The 20,812-nt window shown below is 43.1% G+C and overlaps 1 protein-coding gene across 1 annotated transcript in view; it reads right to left on the bottom strand.

Annotated features, from left to right (window-relative positions):
• SBNO2 (strawberry notch homolog 2) overlaps positions 1–20,812 on the bottom strand; it is a 142,880-nt gene that overhangs the window by 102,000 nt on the left and 20,068 nt on the right. Inside the window, 2 exon segments of the mRNA XM_087952707.1 lie at positions 13–92; positions 7,694–7,922. Of these exon segments, the coding sequence (XP_087808833.1) occupies positions 13–92; positions 7,694–7,822 (209 nt within the window). The 5' untranslated portion in view covers positions 7,823–7,922.

The following is a 20,812-nucleotide window of genomic DNA, read 5'->3' as shown; positions in this document are numbered from 1 at the left end:
AAATGCACTTACTGGTTTTCATTCAGGAAACAGGGTGCTGAATACGAAGGAGGTGCAAACAGGGATGAACTCCAGCAACCGGAAGCAGAATTCTGCAAAACGACACAAAGCAGGTTTCAGAATTCGTGTGGTATGTTCAGGGACGTTCAAAGCGGTATCCCTAGTGGACCATTCAAGGACAGATATGCCATGCCAGAAACAATGCTTCTGGGAAGCAAGAGAAGCCTCGAAAGAAGCCAGCAGTTGGCAGAAATATTTAAAAAGAAAACTTGGGGGAGAAGAAAATGACAAAAAAACGTCCCGCATTACGACTGGCCTGTCCCACTTGTGCTGGCAGGGGAGGCATGCTATACGAGTCCCGTCAGACCAATTATTCCAGCTGGTGGGATTCAGGAGCAGGGCCTTCTCTGCTGTGGCTCCTGCCTTCTGGAACATCTTGACCCTCCCTCCACCCCCCATGTAAGGTTGGCCTCCATCCTCCCACCCTCTCGTAAGGGCCTAAAGACCTGGCTCTGCCAGTTGGCCTGGGGGCCTCCAGTGAGGGAATAGCACAATGGAGGTGGTTGATTGAATGGTAACAGATTCCCCGCTTCCCTCTCCACCCCAATTCCATCCTCAGCTTCGCCACATATATCCTTGACTTTAATCTTTGGCTTCAGTTTATGTAGGTTTTAAAGTGCACGTAATTTTTTATGTCTGTCAACCTAGATAAATAGATAGATAGATAGATAGATAGATAGATAGATAGATAGATAGATAGATAGATAGATAGATAGATAAGATAGATAAGATAGATTAGATAGATAGATAGATAGATAGATTAGATAGATAGATAGATAGATAGATAGATAGATAGATAGATAGATAGATAGATAGATAGATAGATAGATAGATAGATAGATAGATAGATAGATAAGATAGATAGATAGATAGATAGATAGATAAGATAGATAGATAGATAGATAGATAGATAGATAGATAGATAGATAGATAGATAGATAGATAGATAGATAGATAGAGATAGATAGATAGATAGATAGATAGATAAGATAGATAAGATAGATTAGATAGATAGATAGATAGATAGATAAGATAGATAGATAGATAGATAGATAGATAGATAGATAGATAGATAGATAGATAGATAAGATAGATAGATAAGATAGATAGATAGATAGATAGAGAAGATAGATAGATAGATAAGATAGATAAAGATAGATAGATAGATAGATAGATAGATAGATAGATGATAGATAGATAGATAGATAGATAGATAGATAGATAGATAGATAGATAGATAGATAGATAGATAGATAGATAGATAGATAGATGATAGATAGATAGATAGATAGATAGATAGATAGATAGATAGATAGAAGATAGATAAGATAGATAAGATAGATAAGATAGATAGATAGATAGATAGATAGATAGATAGATAGATAGATAGATAGATAGATAGATAGATAGATAGATAGATAGATAGATGATAGATAGATAGATAAGATAGATAGATAGATAGATAGATAGATAGATAGATAGATAGATAGATAAGATAGATAAGATAGATAGATAGATAAGATAGATAAGATAGATAAGATAGATAGATAGATAGATAGATAGATAGATAGATAGATAGATAGATAGATAGATAGATAAGATAGATAAGATAGATTAGATAGATAGATAGATAGATAGATAGATAGGAATAGATAGATAGATAGATAGATAGATAGATAGATAGATAGATAGATAGATAGATAGAGATAGATAGATAAGATAGATTAGATAGATAGATTAGATAGAAAGATAGATAGATAGATAGATAGATAGATAGATAAGATAGATAAGATAGATTAGATGATAGATAGATAGATAGATAGATAGATAGATAGATAGATAGATAGATAGATAAGATAGATAGATAGATAGATAGATAAGATAGATTAGATAGATAGATAGATAGATAGATAAATAGATGATAGATAGATAGATTAGATAGATAGATAGATAGATAGATAGATAGATAGATAGATAGATAGATAAGATAGATAGATAGATAGATAGATAGATAAGATAGATAGATAGATAGATAGATAGATAGATAGATAGATAGATAGATAGATAGAAGATTTAGATAAGATAGATAGATAGATTAGATAGATAGATAGATAGATAGATAGATAGATAGATAGATAGAAGATAGATAAGATAGATTAGATAGATAGATAGATAGATAGATAGATAGATAAGATAGATAGATAAGATAGATAAGATAGATAGATAGATAGATAGATAGATAAGATAGATAGATAAGATAGATAAGATAGATAAGATAGATAGATAAGATAGATAAGATAGATAGATAGATAGATAGATAAGATAGATAAGATAGATAAGATAGATAAGATAGATAGATAGATAGATAGATAGATAGATAGATAGATAGATAGATAGATAGATAGATAGATAGATAGATGATAGATAGATAGATAGATAGATAGATAGATAGATAAGATAGATAAGATAGATAAGATAGATAGATAGATAGATAAGATAGATAAGATAGATAGATAAGATAGATAGATTAGATAGATAGATAGATAGATAGATAGATAGATAGATAGATAGATAGAAAGAAAAAAAACGATCAATCTTTAATTTTAATTTATTTAGGTTTTAATGTATGTGTATTTTTTATATCTGCAAACCACCCAGTTACCTCATGGTAAGATGGGCAGCCAATATATTTTATTAATATATAGAAATAGATACATGGACGGACGGACAGACAGATGGATGGACTGAATGACTGACCGACTGGTTTAAAACCGCCCAGAGTTGTTACCTCATGGTAAGATGGGCAGCCAATAAAATTTAAATCAATCAATCAATCAATCAATCAATCGATCTTACATACCTACACACATATATCATCAATCAATCTTTGGTTTTTAATTCATTTACGTAGGTTTTAATCTGTTATGTATGTCTGTAAACCACCCAGAGTTACCTCGTGGTAAGATGGGCAGCCAATAAATTTTATAAACAAATAAGTACGTACGTACATATTCTACTTACAAGGGTTACTACTGACTACCTGCTTGCAACTGGGAGCCCAGAATGACTGAAACAGCAACAGCAGGAATGCACAGCCAAGTATGGTAAGCCAAAGGCCTTGGTTACAGAAGATTCCCCCTTATTATTTCACAAGTACAGCTAGTCCTTGACTTAATGGCCACAGAATTCCCATTGCCAGCAAAGCAATTGTTAAGCGAATTGCAGTCTGTTTTATGACCGTTCTTGCCATGGGTTGGAAAGGAAACCTTTCAAACGACCCTTAAGACACGGGCCTGGGGACTCCAGGGTGACGCGGAGTCCATGAGGTGATGATCAGCTTGATGGTTGTGGCCAGAGAGTTTGGGGGTTTAGTGGGTTCTGCACTGGGGTGGCAGTTTATTTCTGTAAGCTGCCCAGAGGCACTGTAAATGAGTTGGCTGACCATATAAATTTACTTCATAAATAAATACATCTATTTATAAAAGCCACCCAGAGTTACAGCAGCCTATACATCTCCTAAACCACCCAATCCATAAATAAAGAACACCTTTGTGGAATGCAGAACTGGTGCTGCTTCCTCAAACACAGAAATATGGGAAGCAACAAATTCCCTTCCTTAATTTCCACTTGGGCCTGTAGTTTCGGTTTAATGTCTTAGAATTCTGCTAAAGAAGAATTCTAGTAAATGCTACTGAAGCACAACTCCCAGATCCGTCTAACCATCCTCGCCTTGATTAAATCTGTGACTACTAAAACTTTTGTGTCTGTACCAGAGTAACAGAATCGAAGTAGCTAATAATATCACTTGATAATGCCTTGGTAAGACCACACTTGGAATAATTTCATCCAGTTTTGGTTGCCAGGATATAAAAAATGATGTTGAGATTCTAGAAAGAGTGCAGTGAAGAGCAACAAAGATGATTAGGGGACCGGAGGCTAAAACATACGAAAAACAGTTTCAGGAATTGGGTATGTCTAGAATAGATTAATGAAAAGAAGGACTTGGGGTGACATGATAGCAGTCTTCCAATATCTCAGGGATTACCACAAAGCAGAGCGGATGAAGCTATTATGGGATGGACTGAGCAGAGGGTTAGACTAGAAGACCTCCAAGGTCCCTTCCAATTCTGTTATTCTGTTAAAAAAAGCATTTTATGACATAACACAAAATGCCATATAATGGTGGTTCTCAACGTTTTCTTCACCACAGAGCCACTTTCAATGCCTTTTATAGCCACAGATCATGGCCGTGGACCCCCAAGACTTCACTCAAATTTAAATCTTAACATTTCTTCGAGGCTTTGCGGACCCCGTGATGATATTGCAGCCCCCAGGCCTCTGGGATCACAGGTTTAGAACCACTATCATAGACATAGAACATTTCCTACGGTCAGTTCACACCGTAATATTTCACCGGGCTAGACAGTTGTACAAGAGCTACGTTCAAATACACCTCTGAGCGTATCCCTGAATTTTTAAGAACACTTCCAGCGAAGGCAGTGCATTAAGAGCTTTATCACTTTGAAAGGACTGAGAAATCTGGTAAGGAAATACCTCTGAAACAATGATCCAAGGGATCACAGTTTGTCTAGTAAAAAGCTGAATATTAAGCTGCCGATTTAAAGCTTTCCAAGCCTAAAGCGTCTACGAGCAGAGGTATTAGTCCTGTGTATTGCTTCAATGGCAAGAAGTACAGATAATCCTCGGTTTACGGCCACAATTGAGCCCCAAATTTCTGTTGCTAAATATGACCCTTGTTAAGTGAGATTGGGACCATTTTACGACTTTTCTTGCCACCGTTGTTAAGTGAGTTGCTACAGTTTGTTAAGTTAGTAACACGGTTGTTAAGTGAATCTGGCTTTGCTTGTCAGAAGGTCGCAAAAGGGGATCATGCCATAAATAGGAGTCAGTTGCCAAGCATCTGAATTTTGGTCAACGTGATTATGGGGATGCTGCAACAGTCATAAGTGTGAAAAACGGTCATCAGTCACTTTCCTCAGTGCCGTTGTAACTTTGAACGGTCACTAATCGAACTGTTGTAAGTCAAGGACCACTTGTATTTTGGCACACACTGAGGAACAGTTCTAGCAGCTCTCTGCAACCACTTAAACCAGGTGTGCCTCTTCTTAAGGAATTTTCCCCACCGTGGCAACTTCAAGATACGTGGATCTCAATTCCCAGAATTCCTCAGGCAACATGGCCGACCGTGGAATTCTGGGAGTTGAAGTTCCACATAATTTAAAGTCGCCAATGTCAGGAAACACTGTTTTAAGAGCCGCATAGCTATCCTCAAAGAAAAGGCTTGTTGCATTTTAAAGGCACGTCCTTCGGTGGTCAGAAGAGGGGCCTCTCTGCATCTCTGTGCTGATAAAAACAGAGTTGAACATAACCCGACTTCCCAACTAGGGCTCTCTCTATTGGCCGAGACTGAATCCGGAAGGCCATCTGCAGCGGCTCTCAACCGGAAGTTTATACAGGTAGTCCTTGGCCTATGACAGTTTGTTCAGTGGCTGTTCAAAGTCACAATGGCACTGAATAAAGTGAGTTATGACCATTTTTCAACCTTACAAACTGTTGCAGCAGCCCCAGGTCTGCGTGATCAAAATTCAGACAATTGACTCATATTTATGACGGTTGCATGTGATTCCCCCCTTTGGTGACCTTCTGACTAGCAAAGTCAGTGGGGAAGCCAGATTCGGTTAACAACTGTGTGGCTCACTTAACAGTTGCAGTGATTCACTTAACAAATGTGGCAAGGAATGTCTCACTTAGCAGCAGGAATTCTGGGAGTTGAAGTCCCCCCCCCCATCTGAAAGTGGCCAAGAGTGACAAACAGTCCGGGCTGAGGAATTCTGGGAATTGAAGTCCACCCCATCTGAAAGTGGCCAAGAGTGACAAACACTCTTGGCTGAGGAATCTGGGTGAAGTCCACCCCATCTGAAAGTGGCCAAGATTGACAAACACTCCTGGCTGAGGAATTCTGGGAATTGAAGTCCACCCACCCCCCATCTGAAAGGGGCCAAGATTGACAAACACTCCTGGCTGAGGAATTCTGGGAGTTGAAGTCCACGTCATCTGAGAGGGGCCAAGATTGACAAACACTCCTGGCTGAGGAATTCTGGGAGTTGAAGTCCCCCCATCTGAAAGGGCCAAGATTGACAAACACTCCTGGCTGAGGAATTCTGGGAATTGAAGTCCACCCACCCCCATCTGAAAGGGGCCAAGATTGACAAACACTCCTGGCTGAGGAATTCTGGGAGTTGAAGTCCACGTCATCTGAGAGGGGCCAAGATTGACAAACACTCCTGGCTGAGGAATTCTGGGAGTTGAAGTCCCCCCATCTGAAAGGGGCCAAGATTGACAAACACTCCTGGCTGAGGAATTCTGGGAATTGAAGTCCACCCACCCCCATCTGAAAGATTGACAAACACTCCTGGCTGAGGAATTCTGGGAGTTGAAGTTCCCCCATCTGAAAGGGGCCAAGATTGACAAACACTCCTGGCTGAGGAATTCTGGGAATTGAAGTCCACCCACCCCCATCTGAAAGGGGCCAAGATTGACAAACACTCCTGGCTGAGGAATTCTGGGAGTTGAAGTCCACGCCATCTAAGAGGGGCTAAGATTGACAAACACTCCTGGCTGAGGAATTCTGGGAATTTAAGTCCCCTCCATCTGAAAGGGGCCAAGATTGACAAACACTCCTGGCTGAGGAATTCTGGGAATTGAAGTCCACCCCATCTGAAAGGGGCCAAGATTGACAAACACTCCTGGCTGAGGAATTCTGGGAATTGAAGTCCACCCCATCTGAAAGGGGCCAAGATTGACAAACACTCCTGGCTGACGAATTCTGGGAATTGAAGTCCCCCCATCTGAAAATGGCCAAGAATGACAAACACTCCGCGCTGAGGAATTCTGGGAGTTGAAGTCCACCCCTCTGAAAGTGACCAAGATTAAGAAACACTGGTATAATGTGTGAACCTGAATGGCTGTGGCTTGTAAACCATGGTTTATGACTTAGCTCTGTGATGGTGAACCTGTGGCACGCAGAGCCCTCTCTGTAGGTCTGCGAACCTTCGCCCCAGCTCAGCTCCACCGCGCATGCGCACGCACCTCCCGCTGGCCAGCTGGTCTTCGGGTCTCCGCCATGCATGCGTGGGGGGCAGGGCGCGTGCGGGAGGTGGGGTGCATGCACTGGAGATGTGTGCGCATGCATGGGAGACATGCACACCTGCGTGGGGCGCCTGTGTGGCGGATGTGCGCTCATTGCATTTTGGGGGGTGCCCTCTCATGTGCTTTGGGCACTTGGTGCCGAAAGGTTAGCCGTCCCTGGCTTAGGTTAACCTAGGCACCCGGCTAAATCAAGACTAAGCAAATTAGGGCTTAGTGCAGGGGTGGGCAACTATGGCCCTTTTATGAATTATGGACTTCAACTCCCAGAATTCCTGAGCAAGCCATGCTTGCTCAGGAATTCTGGGAGTTGAAGTCCATAATTCATAAAAGGGCCATAGTTGCCCACCCCTGGCTTAGTGCAAGCGGTGAACCAAGCCTTGCGGTGAGGGATAATCTAAGAAAGGCTGACCTGTGGCTAAAAATCCCTTCTATCTGAGGCCTCAATCTCCCAGAGAAAACTCACCTCAGTGGTGGGCAAGCCAAGATGGGCTTGAAAGGTCGGCGTCCTATACAGTGTGCTGCCAGGCTGCTGGTGGGTACATGGTGGGTGGTAACTCCTCCCCCTGTCCATGGTGAGGGGCAAAGTGGGCATCAGGCTTTGTGCTGCTCCATGGAGGAATATCGGGATGCCGGTCGGTTTCTGGGGGGTCCAAAGAGATCCCTTATCTCGGCCCTTCCCTCTGCAACATTTCCTGACGGGAGCGGGGAAAAAAGAAAGAAAGGGGAAAGATTAGGAACAGAGCAAACTGGCATGACAGGTAGTCTTCGGCTTGCAACCGTTTCTTTAAAGTGCAAAGTTACAACGGCACTGAAGACAGGGACTTATGACGGGTCTTCACACTTACGAGGGCTGCGGCGTCCCCCAGGGTCACGGGATCAACACGTCCGGCATGTTATGTATGATAACGTCACTTTTTTCTGGGGTCGTGTGAGATCACCTTTTGCCACCTTCCCAGCCGGCTTTTGATGAGCAAAGCCGACGGGGGAAACCGGATTTGCTCAACGACGGCAGGATTTGTTTAACAACCGTAGAAATGTGGGTCGTAAAATGGGACAATGTCTTGCTTCATGTCTTGCTTAGCAAGGGAAATTTGGGGTTCGATTGTGATTGTTAAGTGGAGGGTTACCTGTGCAGGTAGTCCTTAGCTTACAATCGTTTGTTGGATGACCGTTCAAAGTTACATCCGCATGGAATAAAGTGACTTATGATTGGTTCTCACACTTATGACCATTGCGGGCACACCCTGCCCCCAATCCTGTGATCAACATTTAGGTATTTGGAAACCAGCATGCATTTATGTCTGGGGATCATGTTATCATCATTTAGGACCATCTGAGCTGATTTCCGACAAGCTAAATCAAAGAGAGAAGCCAGATTCACTTAACAAAGTTGGGCTTCACTTAACAGCGGCAGTGATTTGCTTAACAACCATGGGGGGGGAAGAAATCATAAAATTGGGTGCCGCTCACGTTTAACAGCTGCCTTGCTTTATGTCAGGGGTGTCAAACTCAGGCCCTCAGGCTGGATCTGGCCCACGGGGTGCTTAAATCCAGCCCATGGGGCCGGCCTGGAACTATCAAAGGACCGGCCTGTGGTGCCTCTGGCGGCTAAAATGAGCTGGGTGCGGGGAGCCCCCCCGCCCCCCCACCACACTTTCACCCTCCATGGCCTCCTGCAGCACTCGGCCTGCTGAAACCAGGCCCGAAACAGGCCGAAACAGGCCCAAAATGAGCCAAAAAACGGGCCCAAAACAGGCTGAAAAACAGCCAGGTGGTGCAGGAGGCGTCCGTCCCGCCCCCCTGCCTCTGTCTCTCCCCCCACACACACACCCTCCCTCCCTCCCCTCCCCACCGCCGGCCCGCAGAGAACTACAAATGCTGATCTGGCCCTCGAAGAAATCCAGTTTGACACTAAGCGAGATATTTGTGAAGCGAGTTTTTCTCCCATTTTACGACTTTTCTTGCCACCGTTGTTGAGTGAATCATTGCAGTTCTTATGTTCCAAACACGGTTGTTAAGTGACTCCGGCTTCCCCGTTGACTTTGCTTGTCAGAAGGTCGCAAAAGGGGATCACGTGACCCCCAAGGGGACACAGCAACCGTCATAAATATGAGTCAGTTGCCAAACATCTGAATTCTGATTATGTGACCATGGGGAGGCCGCAATGTGTATTGCGTGAAAAACGGTCATCTTTTTTCAGTGCTGTTGTAACTTGGAACGGTCACTAAATGAACGTAGGTTGAGGATTAACTATACTGAGATTTATACAGCTTCGTTTTCAAAGTCTTATTTTCTCCCGTCTAAAATATATCATGAAGGGAAATAATGAATTCGGCAACTTTTCAAAATAGCATTTTTTTGAACTGAAATAATATGTTGGAACCGCTACAATTTCCAAATAAATCCTGTTTTACTGGGCTATTCGAAACTCATTTAGCGCATGTCATCTAATTTGAATAAAAAATATTCAATATTCTTAGAAATGCTTTGGGCTAAAGAAAGAAAAGTTAAGATATTTGTGTAGCAAGTAAAATTAATCTGGGGTAATTTTTAAGTTATTTTACTAAAAAAAGGGCACCAATAATGCTTAATTAGATTCCAGACCGTTGAGAACACTGAAAAAATTTCCAAGAAATCCAACATAACCGCAGTCTCCTCTACTGGAAATAAAAGAAAAATTGATCTCAACTGTATGTATCAAACATTCATGTAACTGCTTCCAACTGCAGCGTTATTTAAAAAATGAAAATAAAATGATTTGGAACATTTTCTTGAATAAGTCCCCTTGTGACCAAAAATTGCCAAGCACTTGGCAAAAAAATGACAGCTGTTTTTTTTTTTTTAAGATTTCTACAAACCAAGTTTGACTTCATGGAAGCATCCATCATGGTTTTTTTTGGCAATAACATGTAAGCAACTTCCTAAATGCTTCTCCTAGGATAATTTCCAAATTCGCAGTCTCATCGATATTGGCATGTGTCAGAGATGACAGAACCATGAATTTGGGGTGACAGGCCAGCATTCAACTAGGGGTGCCATGATAGCAGTGTTCCAATACTGAAGGAGCTGCCTCAAAGAAGAGGGGGGTCAACCCATTCTCCAAAGCATCAGAAGGAAGGGCAAGAAACGACGGATGGAAGCTAGTGCGTTCAGTTTTGGTCTCCAGGATGTAGAAAATATGTTGAGGCTCTAGAAAGAGTGCAGAGAAGAGCAATAAAGAGGATTAGGGGACTGGAGGCTAAAACGTACGAAGAACGGTTGCAGGAACTGGGTATGTCTTGTTTGATGAAAAGAAGGACTAGGGGAGACATATAGCAGTCTTCCAGTATCTCAGGGGCTGCCCCAAAAAAGGAGTCAAGCTATTCACCAAAGCACCTGAGGGCAGGACAAGAAGCAACTGATGGAAACTCATCAAGGATAGAAGCAACCTGGAACTAAGGAGAAATTTCCTGACATTTAGAACAATTAATCAGTGGAACAACTTGCCTCTAGAAGTTGTAAATGCTCCAACACTAGAAGTTTTTAAAAAGATGTTGGATAACCATTTATCTGAAGTGGTGTAGGGTTTCCTGCCTGAGCAGGGGGTTGGACTAGAAGACCTCTAAGGTCCCTTCCGACTCTGTTATTCTATTCTAATTCAAGGAGAGAAGCAACTTGGAATTAAGGAGAAATTTCCTGGCACCAAGAATAATTAACCAGGGAAACGACCAAGAGAACCAACCTAGAACTGAGGAGAAATTTCACCTCAGTGAGAACAATTAATCAGTGGAAGGACCTGGCTCCAGAAGTTGTGGGTGCTCCATCACGGGAGGGTTTTCAGAAGAGATTGGACAGCCATTTGTCTGGAATGGTAGAGGGTCTCTGGCTTGAGCAGGGGGTTGGACTAGAAGACCTCCAAAGACCCTTCCAACCATATTATTCTGTTAACACCTGACAATTATTCTTGGACGTGCACCTAGTTCTCACACAGTTTTTGGAGGCTGTGGAGGCCTCACAAGATGGACGTGCTCTGTTGTGGCCTTTGGAAGTGAAATATGTAAAGAGTTGTTTGTTTTGTGTGTGTGTTTGTGAGGGGGGAGAGAGAGAGAGAGAGAGAGAGAGAGAAACCATTCACACAAAACTATCCCCTCTCCACCCACAACTCTATCAATCTGCAAAGCCAGAAAGTTTGGGGACTGCCATGCTTAGGAATTCATGACGATACAATGTGAAAACAAGATGGCAAAAACAGGAAATCTGTAGAAGACCAACCTTCGTAAACATGAGTCAGTTGCCAAGCTGTGACCATGGGGGATGCTGCAAGGGTTGTTAAGTGTGAAAAACAGTCATAGGTCACTTCTTCCAGTTGCACTGCAACTTTGGACAGTGACTAAACGAACTGTCGTAATCCAAGGACTACCTACTTACCACAATTGAGCCCGAAATTTCTGATGCTATGTGAGACCTTTGTTAAAGTGAGGTTTGCGTCCATTTTGCCACCTTTCTTGCCAAAAGTTTCTAAGAGAATCCCTGCAGTTCTTAAGGTTGTTAAGTGAATCTGGCTTCCCCTTTGATTTTGCTGGTCACAAGGTCGCAAGAGGGGATCAAATGACCCCGGGCCGTTGCAACGGTCAAAAATACGAGTCAGTTGACAAGCATCTAAATTTTGATCACGGGACTATGGGGACGCTGCAGCGGTCGTTAAGCGTGAAAACCAGTCATAAGTCACTCTTTTTCAGTGCCATTGTAGCTTCGAGCAATCACTACACGACTGCTTTGTAAGTCCAAGGCTACTACTTGTACCTAAATCTTCCAATATACAATCCTGTAGTAACCAATCAGGTAGAGAAGCATCTCTCAGCCGCCTTCTGGGAGGTATAACTGGGCAATTAAAAACCATCCCTATCGCAGCTCTGAAAGAGACGCAGCGTTTTATTGCTGTCATCCCTTTATTTATCGCAACCAATGTAAAATTAGCGGTCGCTTGCGGGAAAGCGAACGAGATACCAGAAAACCAAATGAGAAACCAGCAGTAGCCGCTCAGGGTGGCTGAAAAAAAACTGACATGAAGCTATTGGCACATCGCTTGGATCCTTCTGGTTTTTCGCCCACCCCACAATTTCTAAGTCTTAAGTAAGCAGTTCTGCTCCCCCCCCCCCGGCGCACCTCCTGTTTTCCCAAGTTTGTAACCGCATTTGATAGGAAATCTAGAGCCGGCGATTCCGGTAAGAGCTGCAAAGAACGAGCTTCGCTTACTTACGGTTTCACGGAGGGTAACTTATTACGGAGGGGAGAAAAAAATCAATAAAGGGAGAAAGAAGAGAAATCTCGTTCTGCATTATCCTGCTGTCACTAACAGCTCGGAGCAGTGAAAGGGTTTTTGCTGGAGGGCTAATTCTGCTGTGAAGGGTCAGTTTCCAACTTTTCTAGAAGGGGTGTTGAATGTTTGGCGCACAATGGTGATTGAGAGACGGCGTGTCAGGTGAAGCGCCCGTCAAAATCCAAGAAATCTTGTGATGCTACCACTTCGGATTCTTTTCTCTGTAACAATGGCGGGGTCTAAGGTTTCCCTTCTTGGATTTTGAATGGAGCTTCACCTGACATTATACAAGATCTGAGGCAATAGGTGTGAAAATCACATATAGAAAGTTATCCCACGTTCCCAACCCCCCACCTACAGTTCAAACTGGCCATCCAATCTGAGGTATGTATAATGTCATGTGGATGCATCTTCAGGTGGCGTTTCACACACCCGGCATGCCAAAATAGTTGACCTTGGCCTGGAGAGATAAGAGGCTACCAGTAAGCAAGTGAGCATAACTAAGAAAGCATCCCAACTTTTAGAATACATCAACTTCATCCTCCAGCCCAATTATTCTCTCCCCCGTCCCACTTTCTATGGCAGCTGGAAAGAGAACTAGGAGAAGAAGGATTCTTGGAGGTTGACACATCCAGAGTTTGATCACACCTAGAGTACTGCATCCAGTTTTGGTCATCACATTATCAAAAAAGATGTTGAGAAAAAGCGCAAAGAAGAGCAACCAGGATGATTAGGGGACTGGAGGCTAAAATATATGATGAACGGTTGCAGGAACTGCGCCTGGCTAGTCTAGGGAAGAGAAGGACCAGGGGAGACAGGATAGCAGTGTTTCAATATTGGAGGGGCTGCCACAATATTGAAGGGGAGTCAAGCTATTTTCTAAAGCACCCGAAGGCCAGACAAGGAATAATGGATGGAAACTGAACAAGGAGAGATTCAAACTGGAAATAAGGAGAAACTTTCTGACAGTGAGAACAATCAACCCATGGAACAGAAGTTGCCCTCGGAAGTTGTGGGAGCTTCATCACTGGAGGCTGTCAAGAAGAGATTAGACTGCCATCTGTCAGAAATGGTGTAGGGTCTCCCGCTTGGGAGGGGGGTTGGACTAGATGACCTACAAGGTCCCTTCCAACTCTGACCATCTCTTATCTGATCGGCGGTTGTCTGAATCAGCGGTCCCCAACCCTTCTGGTTCCAGGGACCGGTTTCAGAAGAAAAAAATGGTCTTCCACAGACTTTTGAGTGAGTGGGTGGGGAATAGATTCATGGTGTGCAACCCAAAGCCCACACGTTCACCTTCACTCACTCGCCTGCTACTTCTGCGACCTGGTTCCCAACAGTCTGCGGGCTGGTACTGCCCCACGCCTCAGGGGTTGGGGGACCCCCGGTTGGGAAGCCCAATCCAGGAAAGAAGCTACCTGGAATGACGGAGAAACTTCGTGACGGTGAGGACAATTAAACCAGTGGAACAACTTGCCTCCAGAAGTTGTGGATGCTCCCACACTGGAGGTTTTTAAGAAGAGACTGGAGGGCCATTTGTCTAAAACGATATAGGGTCTCCCGTTTGAGCAAGGGGTTGGACTAGAGGACCTCCAAGGTCCCTTCCAGCTCTATTCTGAATTGAAATTAACGAAGGAGAATATCTGTAGCTCAAGAGTTGACATGAGGGAGTCCTTGATGCTCTCTGAGCTTGCTTGTTTGATGCAGACGTTTCATTAGCCAAACTAGGTAACTTCATCAGTGCTATTACCATTGCTATTAATCCTCCCACCCTTCCTTTTACCCATCTCCTCCCACTTATGACTGTAACTTTGTCGCTTGTATCCTTACAATTTACACTGACTGATTCCTAGTATGATTTGATTGCTTATTGTGCCCTATGACTCTCATTAAGTGTTGGACCTTATGATTCTTGACTCTTGATGAATGTTATCTTTTCTTTTATGTTCACTGAGAGCATTTGCACCAAGACAAATTCCTTGTGCGTCCAACCACACTGGGCCGATAAAGAATTCTATTCCAATTCTATTTCTAATGATGATGTTACCTAGCTTGGGTAAGCAACTGAAATTGAGCTGAAGGAACCTGAGGCTGGCCAGCAGGCACACAACTCAAACGCTGCTGACCCAGCGTCCTAACCATTAGCCAACGCTTCCCTGTGAAATATTTCCATTATGACACCGAATTACAATCCCTGTGGGGTCGTATCCAATTCCACATTGAACAGGCAGGAACGGTTCCTTGAAGAGGCAGCATTTAATTAGTTGCATTGATAAAACTTTTGGCTGACTCTGACAAATGGCTGTAGAGGTTTGGCCTCACAGAACCCCTAACATGTCTTAGGGGGGTGGGGAGAGAGAGAGAGAGAGAAGAGAGAGAGAGAGAGAGAGAGAAGAGATGAGAGAGAAGAGAAGAGAGAGGAGAAAAGAGAAGAGAAGAGAGAGAGAGAGAAGAGAGAGAGAGAAAACAGAGAGAGAGAAGAGAAGAGAAGAGAAGAGAGAGAGGAGAGAGAGAGAAGAGAGCGATAAAAGAGAAGAAGAGAGAGAGAGAGAGAGAGAGAAGAGAGAGGAGAGAGAAAAAAGAAGAGAGAGAGAGAAGAGAGGATAGAAGAGAAGAGAAGAGAAGAGAAGAGAAGAGAGAGAGAGAGAGAGAGAGAGAGAAGAGAGAGAGAGAGAGAAGAGAAGAGAGAGAAGAGAGAGAGAAGAGAGAGATAAGAGAGAAGAGAGAGAGGAAGAGAAGAGAGAAGAGAAGAGAGAGAGAGAACAGAGAGAGAGAAGAGAAGAAAAGAGAAGAGAAGAGAGAGAAAAGAGAGCAATAAAAGAGAAGAGAGAGAAGAGAAGAGGGAGAGAGAGAGAGAAGAGAGAGAAAAGAGAAGAGAAGAGAAGAGAAGAGAAGAGAAGAGAAGAGAAGAGAAGAGAAGATAAGAGAAGAGAAGAGAAGAGAAGAGTAATTTACGCCATCAAACACAGGGGGCAAAGCCTTCCTCGTGGGAAGGCACAATTTCAGACAGCAGCAGGAGGAAAACTCTATTTTTCATGTCCTAGAGGTGCAGCTATGTTAGATTTTAGAGCGGGTACAAGGACAGATTGGGCGAAACCTCAGTAACTGTGGGAGGGACGTTGGGAGTCCCAGTGGACACTCACTTAAATATGAGCCAGCCATGCGCATCGGCAGCCAAAAAGCAAATACAACCCTTGGTTGTATAAACAGAGGCATAGAATCAAAAGTATTTGAGGGGCTGCCCCAAAGAAGAGGGAGTCAAGCTATTCTCCAAAGCACCTGAAGGCAGGACAAGAAGCAATGGGTGGAAGCTAATCAAGGAGAGAAGCAACCTAGAATTCAGGAGAAACTTCCTGACAGTGAGAACAATTAACCAGTGGAACAACTTGCCTCCAGAAATGGTGGGTGTTTCATCACTGGAGGTTTTTAAGAAGAGACTGGAGAGTCACTTGTCTGAAGTGGTATAGGTTCTCTTGTTTGAGCAGGGGGATGGACTAGAGGACCTCTAAGGTAAATTCCAGCTGTATTCTGATTGATTGACTACCTTTGAGAAATGAATTAAGGACATTTTTACAGCTTCTGCAAATGCAGCAAAAAAAGTGACACAATAAGCCCGAAGTGGGACAATTCACCACGGCCAACTCACCGTAGCCAACTCGCCGTGGGGACAATTCTCCAAATAAAAAAATTAATTTCAGTGGAACCATGGCCAATAACAACAAAGTAGGAAAAATCAATCCAGAAATGCAAAGGGTTGCAATGATTTCAACGAAAACGGGGCCAACCCATTAATAAAAGCAATTGAATGAAACGATTCATACCGATAGTCCTCAACTTACAATAGTTTGTTTAGTGACGGTTCAAAGTTACAATGACACCGGAGGGAAAAAAATGACGTGACCATTTTGCACAGATGAACCCAGAAGGAAGTCCACGCATCTCAACCTTGTCGAGTTTGAGAAACGCTGCCGTACACAGCTGTGAGAGCCAACACCAGCACCCAAATTCTCAAGAACTCACACTGCTGCCCACTCACCCACTTGCAGGAGGAAGCAACTACTCACCAATTTCTAATAAAGCAACACAGATGGATAGCTTTTCAGCTCCAGTTGCCTTTTCAGCTCTAACTTCCTCCCCCAAACTTCTGTTTCCAAAGTGGCAAAATAAAAAAATAAAAGACTAGCAGCCCTTCATGAGTGGGACAGCCAGAAAGGCAAGACAAAATTCATCATGGGTTTGTTTCCCACCCCAAAAAAATAACCATGCAAACAGGAGCTATGCTTATATCTAAGGCAAGGCTCTTCAAACTTGGCAAGTTTAAGACTTGTGGACTTCAACTCCCAGAATTCCTGAACTAACGTGACTGGAGGAGGAATTCTGGGGATTGAAGTCCACAAATCTTAAAGCTGCCAAGTTTGAAGACCTCTGATTTAAGGGTTAGCGTGATAATCTCAGGTGAGACAAAATCTTAAATGGCCATCAGCACAGGAAAGAAGGGATACAGGTAAGACTTGACTTACAACCATTCATCTGAAGTTACAAAGGCATTAAAAGAAGGTGACTTATGACTGTTTTTCACTCTTACGACCGTCGCAGCATCCCCAGGATCAAAATTCAGCCACTTGGCAACTGACTCGTATTTATGACGGTTGCAGTGTCCCAGGGTCACCTCCTTTTGCGACCCTCTGACAAGCGAAGTCAATGAGGGAAGCCAGATTCACTTCACAATCCTGTCCACTAGCTTAACAAGTGCACTGATTCACTTCACAACTATGACAAGAAAGGTCATGATTGTCTTGCTTAGCGATGAAAATTTGTGGGCTCAATTCTGGTCGTAAGTTGAGGAATACTTGCAGTCTGTCACGGATGTCAAGATTTCAGTTCTTCTTGCTAGCTGTACTTCTGACCAGCGCTTTGCAAATCATCTGGCAATGGCAGCCTTGCAAAATGCACTTGCAAAGTTAGGAAATGCAGCTTCCTAGAAATTTAAACTTCCCCCTTACGAAAGAACAATCTAGCCTTCGCAGTTGTTTACTTCCTTTGAGTACAATCAGTGTTTCTCAACCTTTTAGCAGCTTTTAAGATGGGTGGACTTCAACTCTCCCAGAATTCCCCAGCCAGCTTTGTTCTCAAAAGATGCAAATGACCAGCTATGTCTGCAAGGAGTATAAATCCTTCCATTCCCCACCATCCTGTCAGAGCTGAAGAAGCTTTTTGGATGAAAAGCAAAACGTCTTCAAAAGAAAAAAAAACCAAGAAACTCCAGTTGTGTCCTGAAAAAAAAAGCACCTTTGGAGCACCTATTGACCCCAATGACTGAGAATCTCTTCTACAGCCTTCTGGGAGTTGAAGTCCGCCCATCTTAAAGCTACTAAGGTTGAGAAACACTGAAATACATCCTCATTGCTTGATCTCCTACATTTCCAAGGTGGGGTCCAACCAATGAAACAACCATGGTGCCAAATTAAACCAAGAGCATTAGGTGGCACACAAAAGTGACTCAAAGGTTTGCATGAATAACCCAGCACTGAAATGAAATTCATTTTAACCTAAATACTGGTAGCCCTTGAGGTATGACCCAACATTTCTGTTGCTAAACAAGGCAATTGATAAGGGAGTTGTGCCACGTTTCACAACCTCTTTTTGGCCCCAGTTGTTAAGTGAATCACTGAGCTGGTCGAGTGAATCATGAAGTTGTTAAGCAAATCTGGATTCCCCCACAGTGACTGAAACTGGCTGGGAAGGTTGCAAAAGGGATCATATGAATCTGGGACAGTGCAACTTTCATAAATACATACCAGTTGCAAGGCACCCAAGTTTCGGTTATGTGATCGTGGGGTAACCATCATAAAGTGTGAGAACTGGTCAGAAGTCCCTTTTTTCCAGCACCAATCGGTTGCTAAATGAATGGTTATCAACTTACAACCATGACTGAGCCCCCAACACTTCTGTTGTTAAGTGAGACAGGTGTTAAGTGACTTTTGCCCCACTTTACGATCTTCCTTGCTGCCATTGTTAAGTGAATCACTGCAGTTGTTAAATTAGTAGCCCCGTTGTAAAGTGAATCTAGCTTCCCCATTGACTCTGCTTGTCAGAAGGTCGCAAAAGGGGATCATATGACCTCGGGATACTGCAACCGTCGTAACTATGAGTCAGTTGCCAAGCGACACAACCAGAGGGCTGCTGCCACGGTTGCAAGTGTGAAAAACAATCATAAGTTACTTTTTTCAGCGCCATTGCTTAAAGAAGGCTGTAAAGCACTGTGAAGCGGTATATAAGTCTAGGTGCTATTGCTATTATAACTTCAGTCAGTCACTAAGTGAATGGTTGTAAGTCGGCAACTTTGCCATCCGTCTGGTAAACTCGCAAGATTCGTTTCTCTCACCATGTACATGTATACATACAAACTAGACTGTGTTATTTCTGTGTGGCATATAATATATTTGGGGAGATGCATAATTTTGTATCTATCTATCTATCTATCTATCTATCTATCTATCTATCTATCTATCTATCTATCTATCTATCTATCTATCATCCAACTATCTATCTACCTACGCCTGCCTACCTACCTATCTATCTTGTCATGCTTATGTTTATATTAGAGATGGAGACCCTTTGAAAGCTGAATGAAACGAAATTTCACTTTAATGTATGTCGATTAGCGTATAATCAGAGTGACAATAAAGTTATTCTAAGTCCTGTAAACCCAAATTTAATCTGTATACAAACAGTGGAAGAGGGCACTGTAACTTAAGGGTGCCATGTTTACAGAGAAAAACTCAGTTAATTTCCAATGGGTGATGAAGAGATTTCCTACCGCAAACTTTAATACCTAGGCAAATACGATGCACACAAGGAATAATTAGGCTTTCAAGTCTCTGGGTCTCAATTTATTTAAGGCATGGGCACCCAATCATACCCGAGACCTCCAAAACAGGTGCCAAACAATAAATCTAAGGTGCTATAAAATCATTACACTAATGGACATCATCACGTACTGGATTCATGTAACTTGGCTTACACATAAATGTAAACGAAACTTCATTTTCAAGAGTCATTTGGACAGTGAGACAGGCAGCATTTAAATCCGCTAAATGTAAACGAAACTTCATTTTCAAGAGTCATTTGGACAGTGAGACAGGCAGCATTTAAATCCGCTAAATACATAATTTTGATGAATAATTTTTTTGCCTTAGCTCAGCCTAGTTAGCTGTCTCAGCTCTGCTTCATCCAGGGCTGGCAATTGTAATAAAGCATCCAAAAACTATGTGCAACTCATCACCGCAAAGTTGTGCCTTTCCAGAGTCAAGGTTTTAAATGTCCCGATCTGAACTTCGCCATTTATTTTTTATTTTTTGAGTGTTCGGGCAGCAACTTTTTAGATCTAGGATTCTCTGAATTCCAGATGTTACCCATGACCCACTGAATTTTATACAAGCTGCAGCTTCTGCGTCATCCCCCTCAAGAACCAAAAACACTTCCAGATCCCAAGGATGCAGTTGAAGAGAGCCCTGTGCTTCCTTGTGACCACCAAGCCAGAAAAATAACAACATCAACCCGTATTGCAAAACAAGGCCAAGCAAGAACGAAAACAGGACCTGCAAAAAAAAAATTGCACTCCTCTATACATTTTTCCCAGCACTGAGTTTTTCTTACCACGACATTATTCTAAGTGGGATGTTGGTTTGGAAAACACAAGGGTGGACAGAAATTCTTTCTGTCTAAATCAGTGTGTCAAAAATTGCGTGCGCACCAGCACGCGCGCAGACATGCATGCCAGCACCCACAATGCAATGTGCCCCTCCTCCACGCCCCCCGCGCATGCGCATGCAATCCCCAACCCCAACCCCTTACCTGCACTGGGCCTCACAGCTTGATTTTTCGGTTGGTTTGAGGCTTTTTTTTCAGCCTCCCAGAGGCTTGGAGAAAGCCTCTGCAAAGGCCGAATTATAGGCCCGTTTCATCACTTCCAGTATTAGAGGAAGTGACGAAAGGGGCCTATGATTTGGCCTGAAAAGCCTTGCGGAGGCTTTTTCTAAGGGAGGCCGAAAAAAGGTTTGGTTTGAGGCCGAAAAAGGCCTCAAACCATCCAAAAAAAAAATCAGCTTGTGAGGCGCATGCAGGCACAGTCAGTTAAGTTTGCCTGCGGCTCGCAGGCCAGCACAAAATGGTGGGAAGTTAATCTGAATTTTGAATTCGTAGGAAGGCAAGCCATTCCTTCTTCACATATGAACTATGATTCAGCGTCTGTCTAGACTGGCCATTTCCCTCAACCCCCAC

This window comes from Notechis scutatus, chromosome 1 (assembly GCF_049901735.1).
Source record: "Notechis scutatus isolate UNSWTSFEM ecotype Mainland chromosome 1, rNotScu1.2, whole genome shotgun sequence".
NCBI lineage: Eukaryota > Metazoa > Chordata > Lepidosauria > Squamata > Elapidae > Notechis > Notechis scutatus.
Note: the sequence above shows the minus strand (reverse complement) of the source record. Positions and strands in the feature narration are given on the sequence as shown.